Source organism: Polypterus senegalus, chromosome 11, assembly GCF_016835505.1.
Source record: "Polypterus senegalus isolate Bchr_013 chromosome 11, ASM1683550v1, whole genome shotgun sequence".
NCBI classification, from domain to species: Eukaryota; Metazoa; Chordata; class Cladistia; order Polypteriformes; family Polypteridae; genus Polypterus; species Polypterus senegalus.
The window spans coordinates 86671938-86695937 of NC_053164.1; the positions used below are offsets into that span (position 1 = coordinate 86671938).

Below are 24000 nucleotides of genomic sequence, written 5' to 3' on the forward strand. Positions count from 1 at the left end.
ATGTATACTTGCTAACTCAAATGCTTAACACCCAAGCGATGTCTGATGGGAGGTCTAACAACACACAACACGGGGCATGCTGTGTTGTGAAATACACTCTAGAAATTTAGAAGCTGTGCTTTCAGTGTCTACACAAATCACTGGAGGAACATCAAACTTCACCAGAGTATTGCTGTGCTATTATGTTTGTGTATGCTATGCTGCAAATCACTGCAGTACAAGCTGGCATTTACCTACACCACAGTGAAGCAGATCATGATGAGGTAAAAAAGAAAACCTTGTAATCGAGATACTGAAAGAGATGCAACAAAAACTTCATTATCTAGGTTTGGATACAAGAATAAACCTTAGCAAAATGTTTTCACTTGATCTGTGTGCAATAATTTTCAAAAAAGTCTATGTGAGTGTGAAATTATAAGTGTAGTACTGGGTTCATTGGTCTTTCTGTCTGTGCGCAAGTAAATGACAGATGTAGGCACACCATATTGTGCTATTGTTTTTTGTTTGTAGCATAAAGAATCTTCTTCTTATATAATACACTATCATGGCTGTCCATTTGTCTGTCCAGGATTTTATATCATCTGTAGCTCGCAAACCGTTATGACCTATTGACCTGAAATTTGGTACGCATATACTATGTGACATCTACTATCCGCTTTCAAGGTGATGATGATTGCCCTCCAAGGTCAAAGGTCAACCCAGGAAAATCAAGGTCAAAAATCTAATTACCTGAAATTTGGTACACATATACTATGCTGAAACTCTGCATTACAGCTTTATATTAAAAGTGAAGAGTTTTAGAATTATTCCTCTTTTTATTTTATTGTAGAATCAACTCTTGGCAGCAGGCAGCCTCATATCTTAAATCATTCTTGAGGCAGATTGAACACTTAAGTGCCAGCTTAAGTGAAAAATGAAGGAAAACATACTAATTAATTCCAACACAAACACGGACTTAATCAGTTTTAACGTGAAAAGATGCTGACGAAAGAAGAGGGCCGCTAGGATAAAGAAAATAAGAGCTGCTCAGGGAGCAGCAAGCGTATCAATCTCTGAGCAAACAAATGCTAAACGTACAGAAAAAGAAAGTCAAGTGTATTCACTGCATGTTATCATGCAGTCCGCCGTTACTAGTTTAATATAAAACTTTTTTTTTTTATTGAAATTGGCATTAAAATGTAGGGCATGCCTTTCTTTCTCCATTTACTGTATATGCACTTTTCAGATGTAATAGTGAAAAATAATAATAATAATAAGTTAGTGCACTGATTGTTCAGTTTTTGACTAGTGGCAATGTTTCCCATGCTGATGGAGGGGAGGAGTAAATGAATAAACACATTAAACTGTGTCATTAAATGTCAGATTAACGAATCCCTTCAAGACAAAAGTGGCAAGTACTAGACTCATGTCCTTCATTGGTTTCTCATTTACGAGTAATTCATCATTTTCAGGATGGCTATGTTTGTGAGCGTGAATAAAGACAGTGCTGTATTTTTCATTTACAAAGCAAAGAATGAGGGCCAGCCTAGTGAACTACATAACCATGCGAAATGCAACATACAGGAAACTACAACTATCATACATAATGAAATTAGTTCTTGATTAAAGGTGCTTTATTTAAAGTCAAAATAATAAAGAAATTAGGGCACATTCAATGTAGATGGAAATTTCCTATAAACCCTGATATAACGTTCAGATTCTTTCAAAATGAACCCGGTGAATACAGAGCCACAGACTAAAATACTACACAAACATGTTGATATTATTAGCAACAGGAAAATGCTTCATACCTGCCACCCTCCATGGATTTTCTGGTTGAAGATACCAAATTCATAACGGATTCCATAGCCATATGCAGCCAACCCAAGAGTAGCCATGGAGTCAAGGAAACAAGCTGTAGGGCCATTTAAGAGTTTAGGACGGGGACAAAACACATCAGAGTTATATTCTTACTATTTCAGTTGTTAATATTTTTCCAAAACATGAAACTTACCATAAATATAATGGTTTTAAAGAGGTTCTGAAGGTTCTCTGCAGTGTTTCCTGCTATTTTTGTCAGAATACTGTAGGAAAGACTCACCTGCTAGACGTCCAAGTCCACCATTTCCAAGACCTGCATCTTCCTCAATTTCCTCCAGGTCTTCCATATCTAAACCAAGCTACATGAAAGGTACAATCAATTAACTGTTGTGAACAGAATAGCAACAACTGAAGGTAACACCATATAAAGAAACCTAACAGTGAATTTAAGAAAAACATGGAACTACAGTAGTTTCAAAATGGATCTTCCAATAAAAAAGCAAAAGATTCAGTTACTATATGCTCACTGCAGAATGGTGGTAGGCTGAGAGAGAACGACCAGAAGTAATAAGTATCGTCTTCATTCACTCTAGATAAGCATGTGCTCCAAACATTTTAGTTGTGCAGGATAAAATGATTTCTTTTAACTATTTAAACAATTTTATGACTGAGAGAAAGGGTCATTTTTGTCCCAAGCAAAATCTGCTGGGAATGTGTATAAAGTATAAGGTCTTAAAAAGCATGGAAGTTAAATTCCTGGTACCCAATCAATTGCAGTTTGCTGCAGAGCATTGTGAATACAATCCTTGGCCGTTTACTTGCTGGACAGAGACAAACAGTGATCAGGAAAATCATATGTGGGCTCAAGAACTATATGAGGACCCTATACATATAAACCATGTACACTTTGTGTAAATGTAATTAATTACACCTTAATATAACAGATTTTTAAAAAGTACACATTAAAAACAACACTTCTTTAAGCTAAAAGAAAATGTGTGCTCACTGTATTTGCAGAATCCCACAACCATAAATGTATGTATTACTGCTTAGTTAAGAAGCTTGATAAGGTAGATTGTAATGGAAGGAAGGAATAAACCTTGGATATTGGAGTAAGTAAAATCCACTAAAAACTATCCCTTTAATGCCACAATATATACACTGTAAGTGCCCAGGAGGACGGATGGGAATCCCAGCCTGGATGGAGGAGGATTTCTGCCATGGCCAGATGAAACGATGAATGAAACGATGGCCAGATTGCAGATACTTCCCGGCTTGATGCTAGAAGGAAGAATGGACTGGTGAGAGCTGGAATCTGGGAGCAGTTATTCCCCCAAATTAATAGGTGGCAGTGTTCCTTGTAAGTAGTCCCAGTCTGGACACCAGCAGAGCTTCAGGGGAATTGGAGTACAGAAGCACAGCCCTGAAGGGGTCCTTGTGTGACAGTAGAGGGTGCTGCCCAGTTTGACCCTGAAGTGCTTCAAACGAGCCACAACATGTCACTGTAAGTACTGCAAGTCAGGCTGAAAAGGAGCCCGCTACCATACCTCAATGAGTAAAAATCAGGAGGCAGTGGAGGAGAGAAGGACAGAGAAAAGAGAGAAAGGGCAAGTATTCATGTCTGTTTATTGGTAGTATGAATTGTTATTTTGGAGTTGTGTGGATTACGTCGAATGAATGCATCCTTTTCTCTATCACAGTCAGTTAATATTGTTGCTTCCGTATTGTTTGACATGAGGTTCTTCATGCATAGTCTAATTCCATTACAAAACTTAGGCAGGTCAAGATTAGGCAGGAACATTATCAGTGCTCAAGTTTTTAAAATTAAGTTGTTCAGTGGACTAAATACAGTCTGCTGGCTATTAACAAGAGTTTCAATGAGCTATGGGAATTCCAGGCTGCTCTGTATTCTGTACCCCAAGGTTGATATTATTAAAGCTCACCTTTCTCGTTGCTTGCTTGTTCGCAAAGCTGTTTATCGTTTGTTGTTAATGTTGAGAAAAATGTACCTTTGTAACTTTTGAACTAACAGGACCATTGTGTAAAAATGTGATGGAAATTAAATGAGAATAGTTGTAGGATCTATAGGAAATTTGACCTTTGAGATCATTTAACACACACCATTGATCTATCATTCACTCTACATTTATATAAAAATCACTTGATATACGAAAACTGTTTATTTCTTAATGAGGCATATTTGTCTTCTAAAGCATCTTACCAATGAGGCATCTGTCACTTTATTGAACCATAGGACCCCTGGTACAATTATTAATCTTTTTCTTGCTGTGTGGTGATTATCAGGGTTCCCACATATGCTATTTTACTCAAGGCCCATAGGAATGTTACTTTGCAAAATTATGTCTCAATAGCTCAGTATGGGACTATACAGGGGAAAGACAGACAGACATTTTATTTTATATATTTAGATTACAGCTTATTTTTCAAAGAAATTGAGAGTTAATTTGTAATGTATACACTGCAGAATTAAGTGGCGGTATGGCATTGCCACCCTACCTGGTACATGGCTTCATCACAGGCATTCTCCAGGGCCAAATTAACCATGGTGTTCTGTAGAGTACGGCCAATGTAGAACTCCAGGGACAGATAGTAGATACGCTGTAACACAGAAGAAACATTCGTAAGGAACATTCATATATTTAATAGCCATTTCCTGTAAATTACCACTACGGCTTGTGCCCATTGCTACAAGGATCAGGTTTGGCCACCCATAATGTTAAACTTGGATAAGACTGGTTTATAAAATGGATGTAATACAGATCAACTGAAACCACTAAAACTTGAATTTTTTTTTTATCTAATGTCCAAACTTACAACTTATGTAAAACAGAAGCTATAGTATATCTAATACCATCTAATGAACGCATTTGAAGTTTTATAAAACCACAATAGAAATTAATATTAAATTAACCTTCCAAATAATAATATTGAAGTGAATTATTTTTCAAAAAGGATTGTTTTCACTCCTCCGTAAGCTCCTTGCCTGGGTCTGCACCTCAACACGGTTTATCTTCTCTCAGTATTTTGCTCCATTAATCACTCCGTTCTGCACCCTTTCTTTAAAATCGCATGAAAAGGATTGCACATTACCACACCCAGATTTAAAATGAGATTATCTTCACCATCAAAACGGTTGCTCCCCTGCACTCCAGTACTTCACTTGCAGTATGCTATTTAAAGTGGCTCTGCTGCACCTAGGAACTAATGAGTTATTTGATAAACTTCTAGTCACATATTTAGAAGATCATCTTGAACCATTTTTGTTTTCTGTAAATTCATCTGACTACTGGGATGTACGTGGCACACAACTGCCTTGTGAGTAATTACTCCTGCCATGTGTGTTTGAGAATATACGTACTGTACATGAACAGAAATATCGGAAAAATGTGTTGCTAGTGAATGTGAATATAAAATGGAGCAACTCCTAATTTAAAAATACTGTGATTTGTTTTGATAATAAAAATTGCTAAGAAATCTATCCATTCTCAAATCCAATTAGTCCAGTTCAAGGCTGCGTGAAGAGGCAAATAATATATTCAACAATGCATGTAATGTCTGTCTAAACAGAGTGAAAAATTAACATATTTTTAATTTAATACATGGTAAAGCGCTCATAATGTTTATTCAGTTAGCATTGTAAAGTACTAATTACGTTTACTCATACCAATTACATGGAGTGTTTTCATTTTGTTCCAGACTCAAAGTAAAGCCAAAAAAATACAAATATGGCACAGAGACGTGACTTCATATGATAGCAGGGTCTCCACATAGCATTAAGCACTGTACCATCGCCAAGGTAAGCTGTTCAATGGATGCCCTTGGTTTTCATCCCCTGATTTCTTACAAATCCACACTCTTTTAATTCAAATTAGGTCCTTACCTGTGTGACTGGCACAAGTGCAAAACTGTCTTAATGCTTTGGCCACCAACGGTACCCCCCCAGAACTCCAAACTTAAATACTCATTCTGTCTACTGGTCAGCTTCCAGAACCCTCACTTGGTTGACTTCCAATCACTCCGCAGATTCACAGCCACTCTATAACTGAAGCGGGCTAGAGCACCCTCGAGTGGACCCTGGGTTTTCCTCCATGCCTAGGTTACTTATGAGCTCTAAGGATTATGGGTGTCTAACTGGTCAGCAACTTGTTAAGAATCTGAGGGTCAAAAACTACACTGATGCCTCTGTATCAAATTCTCCTTTATTGTGCACTAGCTCTTTTCATTATTTCTGTTTCTGTCTGACATCAATATGGGTCACTAAAGAAGCATGAAAGAAATGACACCCTGATAATCCCCTCTCTCAATTCCTGTCTTTACTGGTCCACCCACCACAACACAAACACTGTCATCCTACATAGGGATTTGTTCAGTATGACAATATACCTTGAGTTTTTTCTACATAACACATTTTGACCCCATCACTAAATGCATTGTTTATGCACAAACTGCAGGTAAAGTGTGCATTTTTAAAGTTATTGTCAGGAAACAGTGTGTTACATCATATGCTGGAATTTCTAAAGACACAGAAAAGAAAAAATGAAAAAGGCTATGTGGCTCTGCTGTGCCAAAGAATTATCACGTTTAAAGAAATACAGTAGATATCTTCAAAGCAGCCATACACTCACATTGATGAAGCAACAATTAGAAAGGAAGCCCTTTTAAAGATCCTTAAAAACAATTAAATACTAATTCAATAGGATTAAATGAAAGCACAGAGGATTACAAATATCAAAGATGAGAGTGACTTTCCATTCATAGAAAGAAAGGTTGGGAGCATGCGCTGATACGCCCATCACTCAGTGAACCACCTGGATTGGGACCCGAGGGCAGTGGGTGACACCTCAGCACCTCAGAGTTTTTTTTTTTTACTGTGGCTGGAGTGCCAATCCTGCCACCAACTCCCAAGTTTTACCAGCTTGTAGGACTGGATGCAGATTAACATCATACACCGGTTAAGGGCTTTGCTCAATGGCCCAATGGAGTAGAGTCACCTCTGGCATTTACGGGATTCGAACCAGCAACCTTCTGATTACCAGCGCAGATCCCTAGCCTCCGAGCCATCACTCCACACAATTTCCATTCATGTACTTTCTCATAAATGTGGTACTGGCAGTTAGTAAACATGCAATTAAACTATTCAAATAGTGTTTGCAAACCACTAATCTTTACACAGTAATAAATTAATATATTCACTCTATTTGTGAACTACACAAAGATTAACCCTGAGTGGCAGCACAGAGATTAACTGATATAGCATACAGTAAGCAAAGTCATCTGACTGCCTAATTTCTAACCATGGCACAAAAATTAAACATGAAACAATACTAGTTTCGTTTATGCTAAATTGACATCCAGCAGCTCCATGCTAACAACACTGCACAGGACCACTGCACAAAGTGCACACTTCTTTGTTTCATGAACATTTCATTACTTTGTTATGTGTGGAGTAGTCAGTGCTTGCCCTCTCATTAACTGTTAATCAATCTTAATTTTGTTTCTCTAGTTGACAGGGAGAGTGGCAGAAAGCCAGAATGATATCAAACAGCCATCGAAAAACAATAAAAAAAATGAGTGGCACATCACAAGGTGTTTATTCTTTCTTAGAGAGGGTGGTTTACAGTTTATTAACACAGAACGTTTATCTGTTTTGAGAGTCTAGCTGTATTTATTGCATTTTGCTTGCTTGCCATTTCTGACATCGAAAAAGAACTAATCAGCGATAGAAACTCCCCACTTGGCCACCATGGGGCAGGTATGGCAACAGGTGACCCAACACAGTTCAGCTTTTTTCAGCAAAAAAAGCAAAAGGAGGTAAGGAAGACATACACCACACACTGAAGAACTGGACACTACCAAGTTAAAGATGCCTCTCACCTTAAAGGGCAATTCTTTGAAATATCAGAGGAAATCAGAGAACCCAAAGAAAACCTTTAAACACTTAGAAGACAGGGTCCAAGCTCATCAGACTACAGCACTAATCACTGTGCCACAGTAAAAAATGTGTATGTGTGTTCATTATTCATGTTATCTTAATTAAATATTTGAATTCATATAAATATTTATTTAACACTATGTGCCCAAGATATGGAATATTACTTTATCAGAACTATCAGCTGCCTTATCAAAAGCTTTTCACAAGTCCCACTGCTTGTCTTCTTCGGATTAAACTATTAAATATGTACACAAGGAATCATCAGAACATTTTGAACGTGATTTTGTAAGCGGCAAGTACTTAGTTCCAATGTTTTCAAATATGTAAATTATAAGATTCTAGCATTTGAGCTCCTAAAAATGGCTCAGGTCTGCCCAAACTTCAACATCAGCAGCAGCAGCATAATAAAATGTTGCCACCATGAAGCGTTTTGTATTGAAGAATCAAAGAGAGACTGTGTGTGGGACACTACTGGAATTGGTTATAGGTCAGCAGAATCCATTCTTTGTGCAATTTGATATGAGCAATGTCTGTGCAGGTTATAGGTACCTAAAATGTTGACTCTTGAAATGAAGAATCACTGAATCCAATATCCCTAAGAGATATGCATTTTACTCATTCAGACTGGGTGAAATTTAATAAGGGTATCATAACTGGATATGAAATTTGGATATGTCACCAGGAACAACAATAAAAACAATGGACACATGTGAATGTTCAACAGAACAGCAAGTTCAAGGCACACGTCAGTGTCTACAAGATCATGAGCAGTTTTTTTTTTTTATGATTTTAAGGGCATAGACCATATTGATGACATGCTTTTCTATGGTGTCTATGGCAGTTAATTAGGATAAAGTGTCAGGGAAACATGTTGACAATCTTCCCTCAGCTTGACTATGATATCCCAGCTTACAATGCACCGGTTGATCTGCAAAACAATGGATCTGAAGAGACAGCATTACTACCTGTACTGTGTGACAGTATTGAGAAAGGCTACCCCTGTGGGACGATGAAGAAATGAAGTCAGTTACAGAAGACTTCATGTACAAACAATAAGTTTCAGTTGTATATAGAGCTTTATGAATATTACACACAAGATTCAGCTGAAAAACAAAACTGGTCTGGCTTTACTGGTGTTTCACTTAGTACTTCAGACTCAACACTTTTTCATCTGCCTCTGTGTGTGTGTGCATTCTGTGCCTTTATACATATTGTGGAGCCCGGGGTGTATGGCCACCCTAACCCGACACAGATAGGCAGGACACAAGATTTGTGCCTCTTTGCCAATATACAGTCAAGGGCAACAATCCTTGCACAGTCCTTCCACCTCCAGCCCTCCACACAGGCTTTGTCCTTCTTCCTCCCAACTCAGGCCATTAAGTGGTGGTGACTGGCTCCTTTTATAGGTGCTGGGAGTGTTCCAGGTGGGTCATCAAGATTACCTTGAATCTCTCCCAGGTGTGGTAGAAAGTCTGTTATAGGGCTCTGTGGGAATCTGTGGTTCCACAGCCACCCAGGATAATTTCTGAGAGCAAGCCAGAGTGTCTCCTTCTCATTGCGGACATGCATGATCATACATTGCCACTAGACATGCAGTAAAATGGTGGCTCCTTCATGGAAATTTTCCACTTGAAGTGAATGTCTTCTTGTAGTTCTCATTACCACCATGTGTACGATCACCGATAATGCCTGCCAAATAACATCCATTAACAAACCATGTTAAGAAAGTCTGCTCTAGACATACCACAGATTTAGAGAAATTCAGCAAATATACCCATGTGTAGAACACACTAGTACTTAAAACGTGCATACCGTCGTTTAAAATGTAAATCATACAAGCTTTCAAGTACAGCATAGTAACGTCCCTACACCTACTGCAAGCTCTTCCTAACAGTTGGTACTCATAAAATGAAGGTAAACCACTTTAGATGGCAATGTTTCAAAATAGCTCCTTCTAAACTGGCAAGAATGTAAGTTAAATGTTAATAATAATAATAATAATAATAATAATAATAATACATTTTATTTATATAGGGCCTTTCCCATGCTCAAGTAGAACCAGAGAAAATGTAATTATATATTTTTTTTCTAATTTGCTGAATAATTAATTACATTTATCATTAACAAAATAAAAACAGGTTCAAAAGAAAAATGCACTTTAAAAATACATAAAAGAAGGTGTGATCATTCATTTTCTGAACCTAGCATATGCATTACAGAGTCGTTAGGTGCTTGACCCTATCTTTGTAGCATCAGCCTTAGGAAAGAGCCAGTCTTGTGTGTGGTACCAGCCCACCAAAGAGCAAACTTATGTATTAAACCATAAACACACAAGGACAGTTTAGAGACAACAATTAGCCTGGCTTACAAAGAAAAAGAATTTCCACATTACACATTTCCACAAACTTGATCCATTAGGATTAAAAGTCAAGACAGGGGTAAAAAATTTAGGGGTAACTATTGACTCTGACTTGAATTTTAAATCGCATATTAATCAGATTACTAGGACAGCATTTTTTCACTTAAGAAATATAGCAAAAGTTAGACCTCTTATAACATTGCAAGATGCTGAAAAATTAGTTAACACTTTTGTTTTTAGTCAACTAGATTACTGTAATGCACTCCTCTCAGGACTACCCAAAAATACATCCAAGTGCAGAATGCAGCTGCTAGAATCTTAACTAGGAAAAGAAAATATGAACACATCTCTCCAGTTTTACATTGGTTACCTGTGTCATTTAGAATTGACTTTAAAATACTGCTTATGGTTTACAAAGCTTTAAATAATCTCGCTCCATCCTATATTTCAAAATGCCTCTCACCTTACACTCCTAATCGTAACCTTAGATCTTCAAATGAGTGTCTACTTAGAATTCCAAGAGCTAAACTTAAAAAAAATGGTGAGGCAGCCTTCTGCTGTTATGCACCTAAAATCTGAAATAGCTTACCAATAGGAATTCGCCAGACTAATGCAATGGAGCACTTTAAAAAAACTGCTGAAAACACATTAGTTTAACATGGCTTTCTCATCACTTCATTTTAGTTTAATCCTGATACTACTCTGTATATGCATCTAATTATCATTTATTAGTCATGGTGGCTCTGAAATCCGTACTAGCCCCTACTTTCTCTGCTGTTCTTTTTCTGTTATTTCTGTGGTGGAGATCTGCACCACCACCACCCGATCAAAGCACCGTGATGTCCCTACATTGATGGATTAAAGGCCAGAAATCCACATGACCATCATCATCAAGTTCTTCCATGTGAACCCTAAATACCATGAGAACTAACTGAGGTCATTTATGTTAGGTAGAATGCCTAGAAGGGGCTGGGTGGTCTTGTGGCCTCAGAACCCCTGCAGATTTTTTTTTCTCCAGCGTCTGGAGTTTCTTTTGTTTTATCTGTCCTCCCTGGCCATCAGACTTTACTTTTATTCTATATTAATTAATATTGCCTAATTTTATTTTTTAATATATTTTGTCTTTTTTCTATTTCTTCATCATGTAAAGGCACTTTGAGCTACATCATTTGTATAAAAATGTGCGATATAAATCAATGTTGTTCTTGTATTATTCCAGCGACCGCATGGGTTCTTCTGGCTTTTTCACATAAGGTACACAGGTTAGGTGAAATAGCATTTTGTTCCTCAAAATGTGAGTGTGGATGCATGCATGACTGTGCCCCTTAAGGGACTGGAGTCCCATCCACAATTGGTTCCCACCAAGCATCTATAGTAATGTTGCTCTGAATTGTAGCAAAGAGTCCATACAAAGGAGATACTTAGAATCTGCTTGACATATATATGGTCATGCATGTGGTGTGACATGGAGGACAATATCCTGGAGAGCAGGGTGCTTAATTATAGTAGCAGACCCTTAAAGGACAGAGAAAGGCAAAGGGCTGAAGAGGAAACAGAAGTTACTAAATCTTCTAGGAGCAAACAGGTTGAGAGGGGCAATGCTGTTTGAAGGCTTTGTGATGTGGGCAAAGGAACGAGCCTCCTCACTTTATTAGCTGGGAAAATGTTATAAAAAACAAGAACTTATTTGGCTGTTTGCAGCTAATTTTGTCTTAAATCTTTCACTAAAAAATGGGAAATAGTATTTTATATACATTTTGGGCTTGTTGATCTGGGTGATGGAGACACACTGAGGAGACTCTATTATTTTATACTTAGAAAAAAGGTCACCCAGTTCAAATATCTGACAAATGTTTCGTTAGGCACTCACAATTCCAGTTATATTTGGAAAACGACTGACTTGTAATCATTAATAAAAAAGCAGACATCTTAATTCACACTTAACTTGTACTGTCTCTAAAATGACTTCACAAATGGCATATGTTTAAGGATTAGAGAAACTGGGAAAAGTCAGAATGATAGATGTTCCTAGAGATATCACAACCTTTGAACATTTCACGCTTTTGGTCCTCACAGGCACTATTTTTATCCTGCCCACATGTTTTTATAAAGCTGCTTGCTATCAAGTATCCTCTCCCCAGGGTAACAGCCCTGAAGGCCAGAGCAAGGAGGACAGACCTTCTGAAATGTCAAAGTTCATAATGGAGACACAGATTATAATTTCACCCACACCACCTTTCTGGGTAAAAATTGCTTTGCTAACAAGCCAAGACTAAACTGAGTTGATAATGCTAATTCCATCAGTGCAGAGAAGAAAGGTAAAAAAAAAAAAAATAAAGCAAACTGTCTTAGTAAAAACACCTTTATAAATGAGATATAAATAAAGGAGAATTATAAATTATGAATATATTATTAAAGAAAAATATAGTAAGCCCCTTAATCACATCAGCAACATCTACAGTATATATGTTGCTGCACTTAGATTATAATCACATGCTCAATTTGATCGATAAAGGCAGCTGGGTGGCAACTGTGATTAGCACCAAGTGTTCAGAGACTTGTTCAACTGTTGAATTGGGCCAACTTTATGTGGAGTTCTATGTGCATGTTCATCTGGGGCTCCTCCAACACTTTGGCGAGCTTCATGGACAAATGAACATCTTAAACTGTGTATGCTTCCTGTGATGGAGAATGGATCTGATCACGGCCAGCCTCTTTCCTAATATGTTGTCACTGTAAATATAGGCTGTTGTTCATTGTGAGCCTTGATAAAGCAGATATACTAGAAATGCTACTAGTCTCTCTCTTCTGGCACTTAAGCAAACGGAAACCAAACACACAGGTAGACTTCAACCAAAATAGTCACTACCAAGAATGAGAATCATACATGAACATAATTCCAACTCTTAAAGAGTCCAGTATTTTTTAGCAGAAACAAATTTACAAACTAATAAGGGTGACAACCAATCATGGATGGAATGATGTGTCTATTTAAACAGAGGGGTGTAAAGCAGTAACATTTGTGTAAAATCTCAAATTTCACACTTGGAATGTGCTAATTAAGCTTTTTACAGATCCCACACAATATATAACAGAAATTGTCTGTCATTCTGTACTACACAGAACTTTGGCCAGGCCTAGATTCTCCTGGATGTTCATCAGTGATGTGACTTCACTCTGTGTCCTACAGTTTGTGAAGTCAGACAATTCCTGTACTCTATATGTACACATTGTTACCAAGCATTCATTTTTTTTTGGAAAAACATTCTTCTCTGCATGGCCTTTTTTGACATACTGACTCATTACCAATATGTCATTACCCCAAAGTGATTCTATGATGAGTTATTTAATGTAAAAAGCTTAAGCAACCTACCATTCAACATTAAAACCAATCTGGCATACCTTATAAACGCCGCTTCCCCTAATTGTATTAGTTTTTATAAACAGAGTATGAACGTGATTTTTTTCCCCTCAGAATCAAAATATAATCCATGTTTTCAGTTGTTTACATTTTGAAATATAAGACATAACAACATATTAATGTCCAGACCGTATAAAGTGCTGCCTTCTCCTGCCTCCTGCATAAACAGCAGAGGACAGATAAACAAAACTTGTGTTGTCAAGAAATAGCTTTACTATATTTTTGTTTACTGTTCACATTTATCAAACTATTTAATGGAAACACTTAATTTTAATTAATAGGAGGGAAAAGTTATTACATTTTTAACCTTTTTGGTCAATATGAAACACAAACCATTAAAAAGTCAAACAAGAAATTAAAAACAGTCTGGGGTCTCAAAGGTTGTTACAAGAGTTATAATGAGCACATGAGAAAAACAGTAAAATTCAGCTTTAAATTGAGCTTTATACAAATTTTTACACTTTCAAAATAAAATGTATTTGATGTATTAAGAAAGCTTAGCATTATCCTTGAGTCTTTTAAACAGCCATTCAAAATTCTACTATACAAGGGATATTTGAAAAATAAAGTGGTGGGACAAATCAGGAGATACTACAAAGTGCTGTATGGAAATCTCCATATCCTGGCTGACTCAACTTGTCACATGTTGTAAGATGCTACCTTGTTCCTGTTTATCTAAAATGGATACGAAGATCAGAAGATAGGTTCAAGGTTTACAAAAATCCTTTTCTCTATCTAGTATGTAACAGGCACACATCTCAAAAGAAACCTTTCCTGAATATACAGAGTATATTATTAACCCAGCAGCTATACATAAAGGGGATACGGTGGTGAGATGATTGCAGGCATCCCAGCAACTGTCTCTGTTTTGAGTGCACACATTCTCCACTATCTAGTGGACTTAATCCAGTATTCTCCTACATCTGAAAGATACAGTCATATGAAAACGTTTGGGAACCCCTCTCAGCCTGCATAATATTTTACTGTACTTTCAACAAAAAAGATAACAGTGGTATGTCTTTCATTTCCTAGGAACATCTAAGTACTGGGGTGTTTTCCGAACAAAGATTTTTAGTGAAGCAGTATTTAGATGTATGAAATTAAATCAAATATGAATAACTGGCTGTGCAAACATTTGGGTCCCCTTGTAATTTTGCTGATTTGAATGCATGTAACTGCTCAGTACTGATTACTTGCAACACCAAATTGGTTGGATTAGCTCGTTAAGCTTTGAACTTCATAGACAGGTTTGTCCAATCATGAGAAAAGGTATTTAAGGTGGTCAGTTGCAAGTTGTGCTTCCCTTTGACTCTCCTCTGAAGAGTGACAGCATAGGATCCTCAAAGCAACTCTCAAAAGATCCGAAAACAAATATTGTTCTGTATCATGGTTTAGGGGAAGGCTACAAAAAGCTGTCTTAGAGGTTTAAATTGTCAGTTTCAACTGTAAGGAATGGAATCAGGAAATAGAAGGCCACAGGTACAGTTGCTGTTAAATCCAGCAGGTCTGGCAGGCCAAGAAAAATACAGGAGCTGCATATGCGCAGGATTGTGAGAATGGTTACAGACAACCCACAGATCACCTCCAAAGACCTGCAAGAACATCTTGCTGCAGATGGTGTATCTGTACATCGTTCTACAAATCAGCACAATTTGCACAAAGAACACCTGTATGGCAGGGTGATGAGAAAGAAGCCCTTTCTGCACTCATGCCACAAACAGAGTCGCTTCTTTATGCAAATGCTCATTTAGATAAGCCAGATTCATTTTGGAACTAAGTGCTTTGGACTGATGAGACAAAAATTAAGTTATTTGGTCATAACCAAAAGTGCTTTGCATGGCGGAAGAAGAACACCGCATTCCAAGAAAAACACGTCCTACCTACTGTCAAATTTGGTGAAGGTTCCATCATGCTGTGGGGCAGTGTGGATAGTTCAGGGACTGGGGCCCTTGTTAAACTTGAGGGTCAGGTGAATTCAAGCCAGTATTAACAAATTCTTCAGGATAATGTTCAAGCATCAGTTACAAAGTTAAAGTTACAAAGGGGTTGGATATTCCAACAAGACAATGACCCAAAACACAGCTCAAAATCTACTAAGGCATTCATGCAGAGGGAGAAGTACAATGTTCTGGAATGGCCGTCACAGTCCCCTGACTTGAATATCATTGAAATCTATGGGATGATTTGAAGCAGGCTGTCTATGCTCGGCAGCCATCAAATTTAACTGAACTGGAGAGATTTTGTATGGGAGAATGGTCAAAAATACCTCCACCCAGAATCCAGACACTCATCAAAATAGGCGTCTAGAGGCTGTTATATTTGGAAAAGGAGGCTCAACTAAGTATCAATGCAATATCTCTGTCAGGGTGCCCAAATGTATACACCTGTCTAATTTTGTTATGATGCATATTACATATTTTCTGTTAATCCAATAAACTTAATGTCACTGCTGAAATACTACTTTCCATAAGGCATGTCATATATTAAAACTAAGTTGCTACTTTGAAAGCTCAGCCAATGATAAACACAAATCCAAAGAATTAAGAGGGGTTCCCAAACTTTTTCATATAACTGTATGTGTTTTAGGATAACTGGTAGCTCCGTGTTAATCTAGTATGAGTAACTGGTGGGTAAGCATGTGTTTACATGTGTCTTGTGATGGAATGGCACCTCAAACAGAGCTGTTTACTGCTTTGAATAGGCTTTGGTAATTCTTGAAATTCTTAAAAGTGGGTTAATTAAGTATTGAAAAACTACAAATAAATTTTAAAAAGCAGTGAGGTAGAAATCCACTGAATCAGAACATTAAGCAGTCTGATATTGAACGTTCAAAAGCATGTATACTTTAAAGATATTGGTGCTTGTATTTTTTTATGATGCTGCTGTTGATAAAGAAGTGGCATGTAGCAGCTCCTCATTATCATGTAATGAACAAAGAAGGTTCACATAATAGATGTCCAGGAATCAGCTTGGAAGTGTCAAAATGCTGCTTGATTTGTTTTGCTTTTTATTTTGTCCATTACTGCTAAAATATAGGGGAGTACAGAAAAGTTGTTTGGAACAAGATATTTGAACTTCTTGTCATATTTAAAGGCTCAATTATTTAGTTTCAGAATGCTAAGAGTCAATTTCCAGATATACTTGCTGACAAGCTGCTGAATGTGACTTACAATTAGTGGATAAAACTGGTATAATCTCTGGTTTTAACAGCTTATACAAAGTCATAATGCCACTGTAAGTACAACTTGTGCTAAATGCTTATTCGTCTATGTCTAATGTATAGTGCTTTATAAATAAAATGTAAAAATGCTATAGTCTACTTTTTACTTTTTAAATAAATGTTCCACATTGTTCTTCTTCAAGAAAGAAACCAGAAACTTTGCAGTATAAACTAACATATATATATATATATATATATAAATCAGAAAAAAAAAAGTTCCTTCAATTTCAATTTTCCCCAGTTATTCATAGGAGGTCCGACTCTAAAATGTAAAAAACACAATTGATGTAGGACATGAAATATGACTGGAAAGCTTTTCAAATACACTCTACACACAAGCTTCCAGTAGCAACATTAACACTGCTGTCTCGCCACATTAACGTCTTTGAACTTCAAGAGAAAACTTCTTTTGCATAAAAGAAGAAATTGGAAACTCAAAATGACATTGAAAATAATTTTAAGGTAATGTATCACATCATTTTGCTTTAACAAGCATTTTCACTAAACTGAAGACACCTTGCAAACATGTCAGGTCAAATCAGAAAGAAGTGAGACGCTGAAATACGCTCATTTAAAGACGGTAATCATTAGTTCAAAATGACATCAAAGACAGTATGATGGCAGAACAGAGCCGATACAGTGCGCCCTGCAATTCCATGGTTAATTTGCAAGTCTTATGCCAACTGTGACCTAATCTGTACAGGCGCAAACCCTTGACATTTCACAAGATATGCTTTGACAGCACCTTTACCCCAACATCTTGAATATAGAAAATATGAATATATGTGCACTTACATCCTAGCCAAATGATGGCTAAGATTACATGACCCAGCAACTAATGTGACCTCCCACATAGATAAATCCACTTGTAAAGTTCAACAGCTGTGATGTTCTCTCTAATATGTCTTACTTTGTACTATGACTGTACCTTTTACCTTTGACCTTTTCTCAGATGCACACCATATACATTACTGCCTATTAGTACTGTAATTATAGTACACAGCAAATATTACAGCAGCATCCCACATAACGACAGACATAAGCTAATGCGCCTCTTAATAAGGGGTTAACCACCTTCCTTACAATAAATTTACCTACAATAAAGGGGGGCATGAAGAATTGAATCATTTAAAAGTTACAGCTCAGCAAATACTTAACAAAAATGTTGGCAATTTGCACGAAAATTATATTTTTTCTCCATATCTGGTTTAACTTTGTTGCAAGTGCCACTTTTACTTCAGCAGACATAATTTCCCACATGAAGAAATCTAGCATGCAGTGCTGTGTGCCAAAAACTAGTGCTGTACTAGGTCATGGTGAGCACATGCACAGAAAAGATGGGCAGAAAATGCAGCAAGGCACAGAATAAATAAAAACAGTGCATCTTTTTTGTACATCAAGCAACAACACTGAATTTGGCATAGTATTTACTAAGCTATTTTGTAAACTTGGGCGGCATGGTGGCGTATTGGTAGCGCTGCTGCCTCGCAGTTAGGAGACCTGGGTTTGCTTCTCGGGTCCTCCCTGCATGGAGTTTGCATGTTCTCCCCGTGTCTGCGTCGGTTTGCTCTGGGTGCTCCGGTTTCCTCCCTCAGTCTAAAGACATGCAGGTTAGATGCATTGCTGATCCTAAATTGTCCTTGGTGTGTGTGTGTGTGTTTGTCCTGCGGTGGGCTGGCACCCTGGCTGGGGATTTGTTCCTGCCTTGCGCCCTGTGCTGGCTGGGATTGGCTCCAGCAGACCCCCCGTGACCCTGTGTTAGGATTTGGTGGGTTGGATACTGACTGACTGACTGTTGTAAATTTGCTGCATCCTCCTATTTCTATTTTAAAATGTAGTAAAGGTCTAAAAGGTAAAATAAGTTTATAAGTGCAAAGCAAACAATTTTCTGAGATTTAATGGCAAGCATCTGCTTATAGAAAAATGTACTTGTACTATAAATGTTGTCTTCAAACGTCAAAAAACACGTCACTAATAAAAAAACATAACACACTTTCCTGAAATGTCAATGAACTTTTTGATTGACAAAGTAAAATCAAATTTTGTTTGTATTCTTTAAAATGTAATATTCACTGTTTTTATGTAAAAACAAATCAGGATGAGGTGCCAGATGATATTGCAGTTCTTGTCCTTCATAAAATTCACATGTATAGCTGGAAGCCTTCTCTGTCTTTGCAATTTTTAATTTCGGCATTGTTTTCCAACTTGACCACAGGGCAACACTCCAAGCTAACCAGTTGTAAAGGTGGTTAAATCACATCTTAAATTAATTTTGATCTTACACTTCTTAGTTATTTTTCTTCGGTTGGTCTGGCATAAAGAAAATTATTGTGTGAGGTTTCGACGCTGCAACTCTAACCTGAATCTAAAATACTAATGAAAAATGGTATGTTACAAGATCTAGAACTTTACGTCAATCCTTTATACTTTACAGTCTGTGTGCGTATACATATTAGTATGTAAATCTGATTAACTGACAATGAAACCAAGCACTGAGAAAAACAGAAACAACCTCATGTAAAAGACAATTTTCAACTGAAAATTTAAAAAATATAAATTCCATTCTTTTAGAAAGCTGAAATAATATTTGGCTAGAAGAGCTAACAGGATCACTTTTTTAAGATCACCCCTGACATGCCGTATTTTTGTTGAATTTAACCTGACCTTTCACAACCTTCCTCTGTCAAAGTTGGCTCATTGACAACTGGCAGCCTAAGCCTCTGGTTGACAGTCGATGTTTTCTGACACTATTTATTCCCAGGACTGCAAATTAAAAACAGCATACCTTTACTGCCACAATGCATGTTTTATTTCTTCCCCTAAAAAAACAGTCTCATTAAGTTTAAACAAAAAAGAAACAAGTAATAATTGCTGCTTAGTGTTTTTTTTCCTCATGTACCCCTTATGAGACATCTTGCCAACTGTAGGAGACTCCATATAACAGACCATCAACAGGTGCAATGGATGTCTGCCCAGCACCCTCTACACCATGCCAAGCCAAAAAAAATGAAAAAGCGCTATGGATTCAGCTGCACTGCTAACATTCCCTATTAAAATGGCTAGCACTCTATAATTTTAGGCTACTCTTGCAAAGTAGTGTTAAAGAAAGTTTTCTTTTATGCTTCAATAAACTGAATTTCAATATGGCAACTATTTGGTGCAGGCAAAAACACTGCTTCTGCACGAATGCGTATTATATTGTATAATATATATATGTGTGTGTGTGTGTGTGCATACTGTAAAATAAATGTAAAAAATCTGAAAGGATGATTTTATTTGTCAAAAAAATCCTTAAAGCCGTCACATTCATAAACAGAAAATTTTATTAACAAATGAAAAACATGAAATGGGTGTAGTGTAGTAACTTTCAAAAGTAATATTCAAATTCTGTATTGATACAAATAACACTAGACCAGGGGTCCTCAATCACGGTCCTGGAGAGCCGCAGTGGCTGCAGGTTTTTGCTCCAACCCAGTTGCTTAATAAAAAGCACTTATTGCTAAAGTAACACTTCTGCTTCACTTTAGTGATTTTGAGCCCTTATTGCTTAATTTTGTCTTAAACAGCTATTTTAATTGCTCCTTATTATCAATAACATGCAAATGACAAGAGAGAGCAGCATTTCTCCATTTAGCTTATTTACATTTATACCTGTGTGTATTTATCTGCACTATTGGGTTTAATTAAATACTTGGAAGAAAAATGAAGAGAAAAAAGTGAAGGACTGAGAATTACTCGTCCATTTTAGCCTTCAAATCATTTGCATGATAGAAAGGGAAAGAAAATCTAGGATATGAGAATGACCTGACATAGCAGAGTTAATTTAATTTCATAGCTTGTTAGTGCTTTATTGGCAAGAATTGCTTTCTGATTAAGCAACCAGGTCAGAACAAAAACCTGCAGCCACTGCGGCTCTCCAGGACTGGGATTGAGGACCCCTGCGCACTAGACTTAGATTTCACAGATGTTCATCTATTAAAGACTTTAAATTTTGCCTCTAAGACAAAAATGATGAACAGAATAGAAAAAATAAAAAGAAGTAGATGAGTTTCTTGACCTGGAGAAAGCAGCAGGACTCCACGGCCTATCTCTGAAGTCTTGGGCACAAAGGTATGAACCAGCAATGAACGACGTGGCAGTCAAACACGGAGCACAATCACTCGAAATTTCTCAAGCATCTCAAATCAACCATATCTGAACATATTTCAGATGTGAGAGGAAACCACATTTATTAGGAACTATCACGAATCACCTTGCTGTCCTAATGCAATCTTGTTTATGTTTAAATCACTTTGGACTTTCATCTTAAGTTTGGGTATTAAAAACAAACAGATTCTGATACATTGTTTGGGATAAGTCATTAAGTATGTAATAAACTTTAATAACTGGCTAATACTGTAGCTGCTACCAGGACACTGAAAAGAGAAAGAGGGTCACAAGCCAATATCGCAGTACTCCCGATTAGAATGTTTAAAAAAGAAAAATCAATTTTAAGTTTTATATATATATAGCCTTGCAGAAAGAGTGAAAAGACAATGCCACTGGTAAAAATAAAGACATGGCAAAAGTGTTTAGAGTAAAATTTCCCACAAGAAAAGTGGATCACAACTTGAGCTAAGGGATCACAAAAGATCGCACATCTCCATGTTCTACTAACAAATATTACACTTTGCTTAGTTAACCACAAATGATCTTCAGATTATTGCTACATCCAAATATTTTAAAGTCAAAATAACTAAACTTGATACTGAAAATATCAGACGCTGGATAACATTCATTACCCTGTAAGCAAATCTAGCATATGGTTTTATTGATGTCATACAATACTCGGTGTGGAAGTACCAATAAATAAACTGGTTCAAACCCAGGTCACATCACTGATGGTGTGAGGCTTGCATGTTCTCCGAGAGGCTGCACGGTTTTGTTTTTTCTACAGCTTTCACTCAACAGCCCAAAGATGTTGATGTTCTAATACTTAAGGTCTCTAAATTGGTCTGGTGCAAAGGATTACGAGTGTGAAAAAACTGCACTATGCCCAAGTATGGTGCCTTGTGCCCAAAGATGCCACGGCTGACTCTGACACCCACACAACACTGAGATGAAGAAAACACGTAGAGAAAATAGATTTGTTTTATGAGCCTGAATTAAGCAGACTTGTTATCTTAATGTTACTTATTAGTTTGCCGTATATACAATATAAACCTATCAAACTACACATACACAGTACATGTACAGTATCTGCACATTCATACTATAATATTAATTATATTGAAGACTATAAAAACATTCACATATGTGTGGTGTTTGAACGTACTGTGACTACCAGCAACAATTTAAATCTTTAATTTCTTCAAGCAACAAGTAGCTGAATGGGCCGTATATGCTACAAATTACATTTTCATTCAGAAATACTTGTCAAATGATGCAAAACATTAACTTAATTCCATCTTCCAAGAGTAAGCATATTAGAAACCAGGTGTTTGCAAAATTTTACATTAAGGCTGTTTAATATAAACATGCTATGAATATATCAACTCAAATTTGTACATCTGAGTTACGTGGATTTTGCAGTTAGAGTTACACTTAAAATTGAGTAGATATGCAAATGGATTCATATCTTCCACTTCCATCATTTTTATTCGATTTTTGCCAACTTGCCGAAATGTAATTTTTAAATTACAACTAGTCGGCAGTTTCCAGATACATTCTGATTCGGGTGTCGTTAAAAGGTTCCAGCACTGACAAACAAGATGGCCTCAACGTTTCTTTAAACATTTTCGAGTTGAAGGAAAAATAAGTGATTATAAACAAGTATTACTCAGCGACTATAATCGAATTCAGATATAGATACACACAAAGGTTTATCATTCAGCAAATACTTGCTACAGAATTCCACACATACGAGTATTTGATGTTATTCATAAGGCAATAACATTATACAGTAATATATATTTTTCATACAGAAGTACAACATTTGCCTGTTCCGTCCGTGACAAAAACTAGATGTATCGCTAAAATCTCAGCCTCGGCACAGTATATGTGATCCACTAACGCCGATATTGTTATTTAACAATTCTACAGTTTACTAGATAGCTGACAAAAGATACTGACTGCATTACTATTACCAGTATTCATCAGGAAGTCTAAATAAGTGACACTCAAGGCTTATTATTAGAAGACACCAGCAGTTGTCAAGTGACAGTAACAGCATCCTCACACACTGAATGCGTTTCCTTCTCAAACGCTTGCTATGCGAACGTAACCTAAAAGAAAAGCGGGGGCGGGGGCGGGGGTGCGCGCGCACGCTCGCTCTCTCTCTCTCTCTCTCTCTCTCTCTCTCACACACACAATCTCTCTCAATCCCGCGAGAACACGCGGCAAGCGTGGTACAGACCTGCAACTAAAGCGACCTTTCTGTAATCTGGCAGACATCATTCTGTATAGATTAAAAATAGTACAACCCAACTCACTTGTGTCATTTCTTTTGCGTTATCTGTAACATTACTGCATTAGCATCCCCAAAATGCCAAACCTCTACTTTTTCCCCATTCCTCCTAACCCCTCTCCCCACCACAAAACCCTCCCCTTTCAATCTTACTTTCGGATCTTTTTCATAGTAGTGCTGCTGCGTCCTGATCCACCTTCCGATTAGGTGATCCCGGACGGTGTGAGCGAGGGCAAAATAGTAATCCCGTGGCGTTGAGACGTTGCGGTCTTTAACCAAAGTGAAGTGCAGGTGACGGTTAAAATTCTTTTTTAGATCCGTCACGTTTTCCACTCCGGCTAGACCCCTCACGGAGATCTGCTTCCTCTTTTCTTGGTCTGTCAGTGGACGTGACATCACTGCGGTACAGTAAGTGAAATAACTTAGTTAATGGAGAGTTAAAATTAAAGAATAATAACAATAACAGTTAACTGCAAAAGGCACAATGACAGCCCCTTTCCTTCCGCACACCCTTCGTTACTCGGCTGCAGCGGCACTGACAGACTGCCACTTGACTCCGCCCACCTGTGGTAATTTAAGCAACTAAGATGAATATTTCATTAAAGTGGGCAGAACAGTTAGTCTTTAGTGACCAATGAGCAACCTTCGCCCTTTTTAGGCACTCGGAATCACGCCACTGTTTAAACTGTATTCGATTTTAGGAGCTGTGCAAGACTATTTTCATGTTGAACGTAACCCAATAAAAAGCATACATAACGTTTGTATTAATTATGTTCTTGTTTGTGGCGTTGGCCCTCGAGAC

The 24000-nt window shown here is 37.3% G+C and overlaps 1 protein-coding gene across 1 annotated transcript in view; it reads right to left on the reverse strand.

Moving 5' to 3' along the window:
- LOC120539269 (glycogen phosphorylase, muscle form) overlaps window positions 1-23753 on the reverse strand; it is an 89769-nt gene extending 66016 nt beyond the window's left edge. The window contains exons 1-4 of the mRNA XM_039769186.1: window positions 23352-23753; window positions 4318-4419; window positions 2081-2159; window positions 1791-1894 (exon numbers count right to left, since the gene is read on the reverse strand). Coding sequence (XP_039625120.1) covers window positions 1791-1894; window positions 2081-2159; window positions 4318-4419; window positions 23352-23594 — 528 coding nt within the window. The 5' untranslated portion in view covers window positions 23595-23753. The remainder of the gene's footprint in view (window positions 1-1790; window positions 1895-2080; window positions 2160-4317; window positions 4420-23351) is intronic.
- Window positions 23754-24000: the final 247 nt, after the last annotated feature.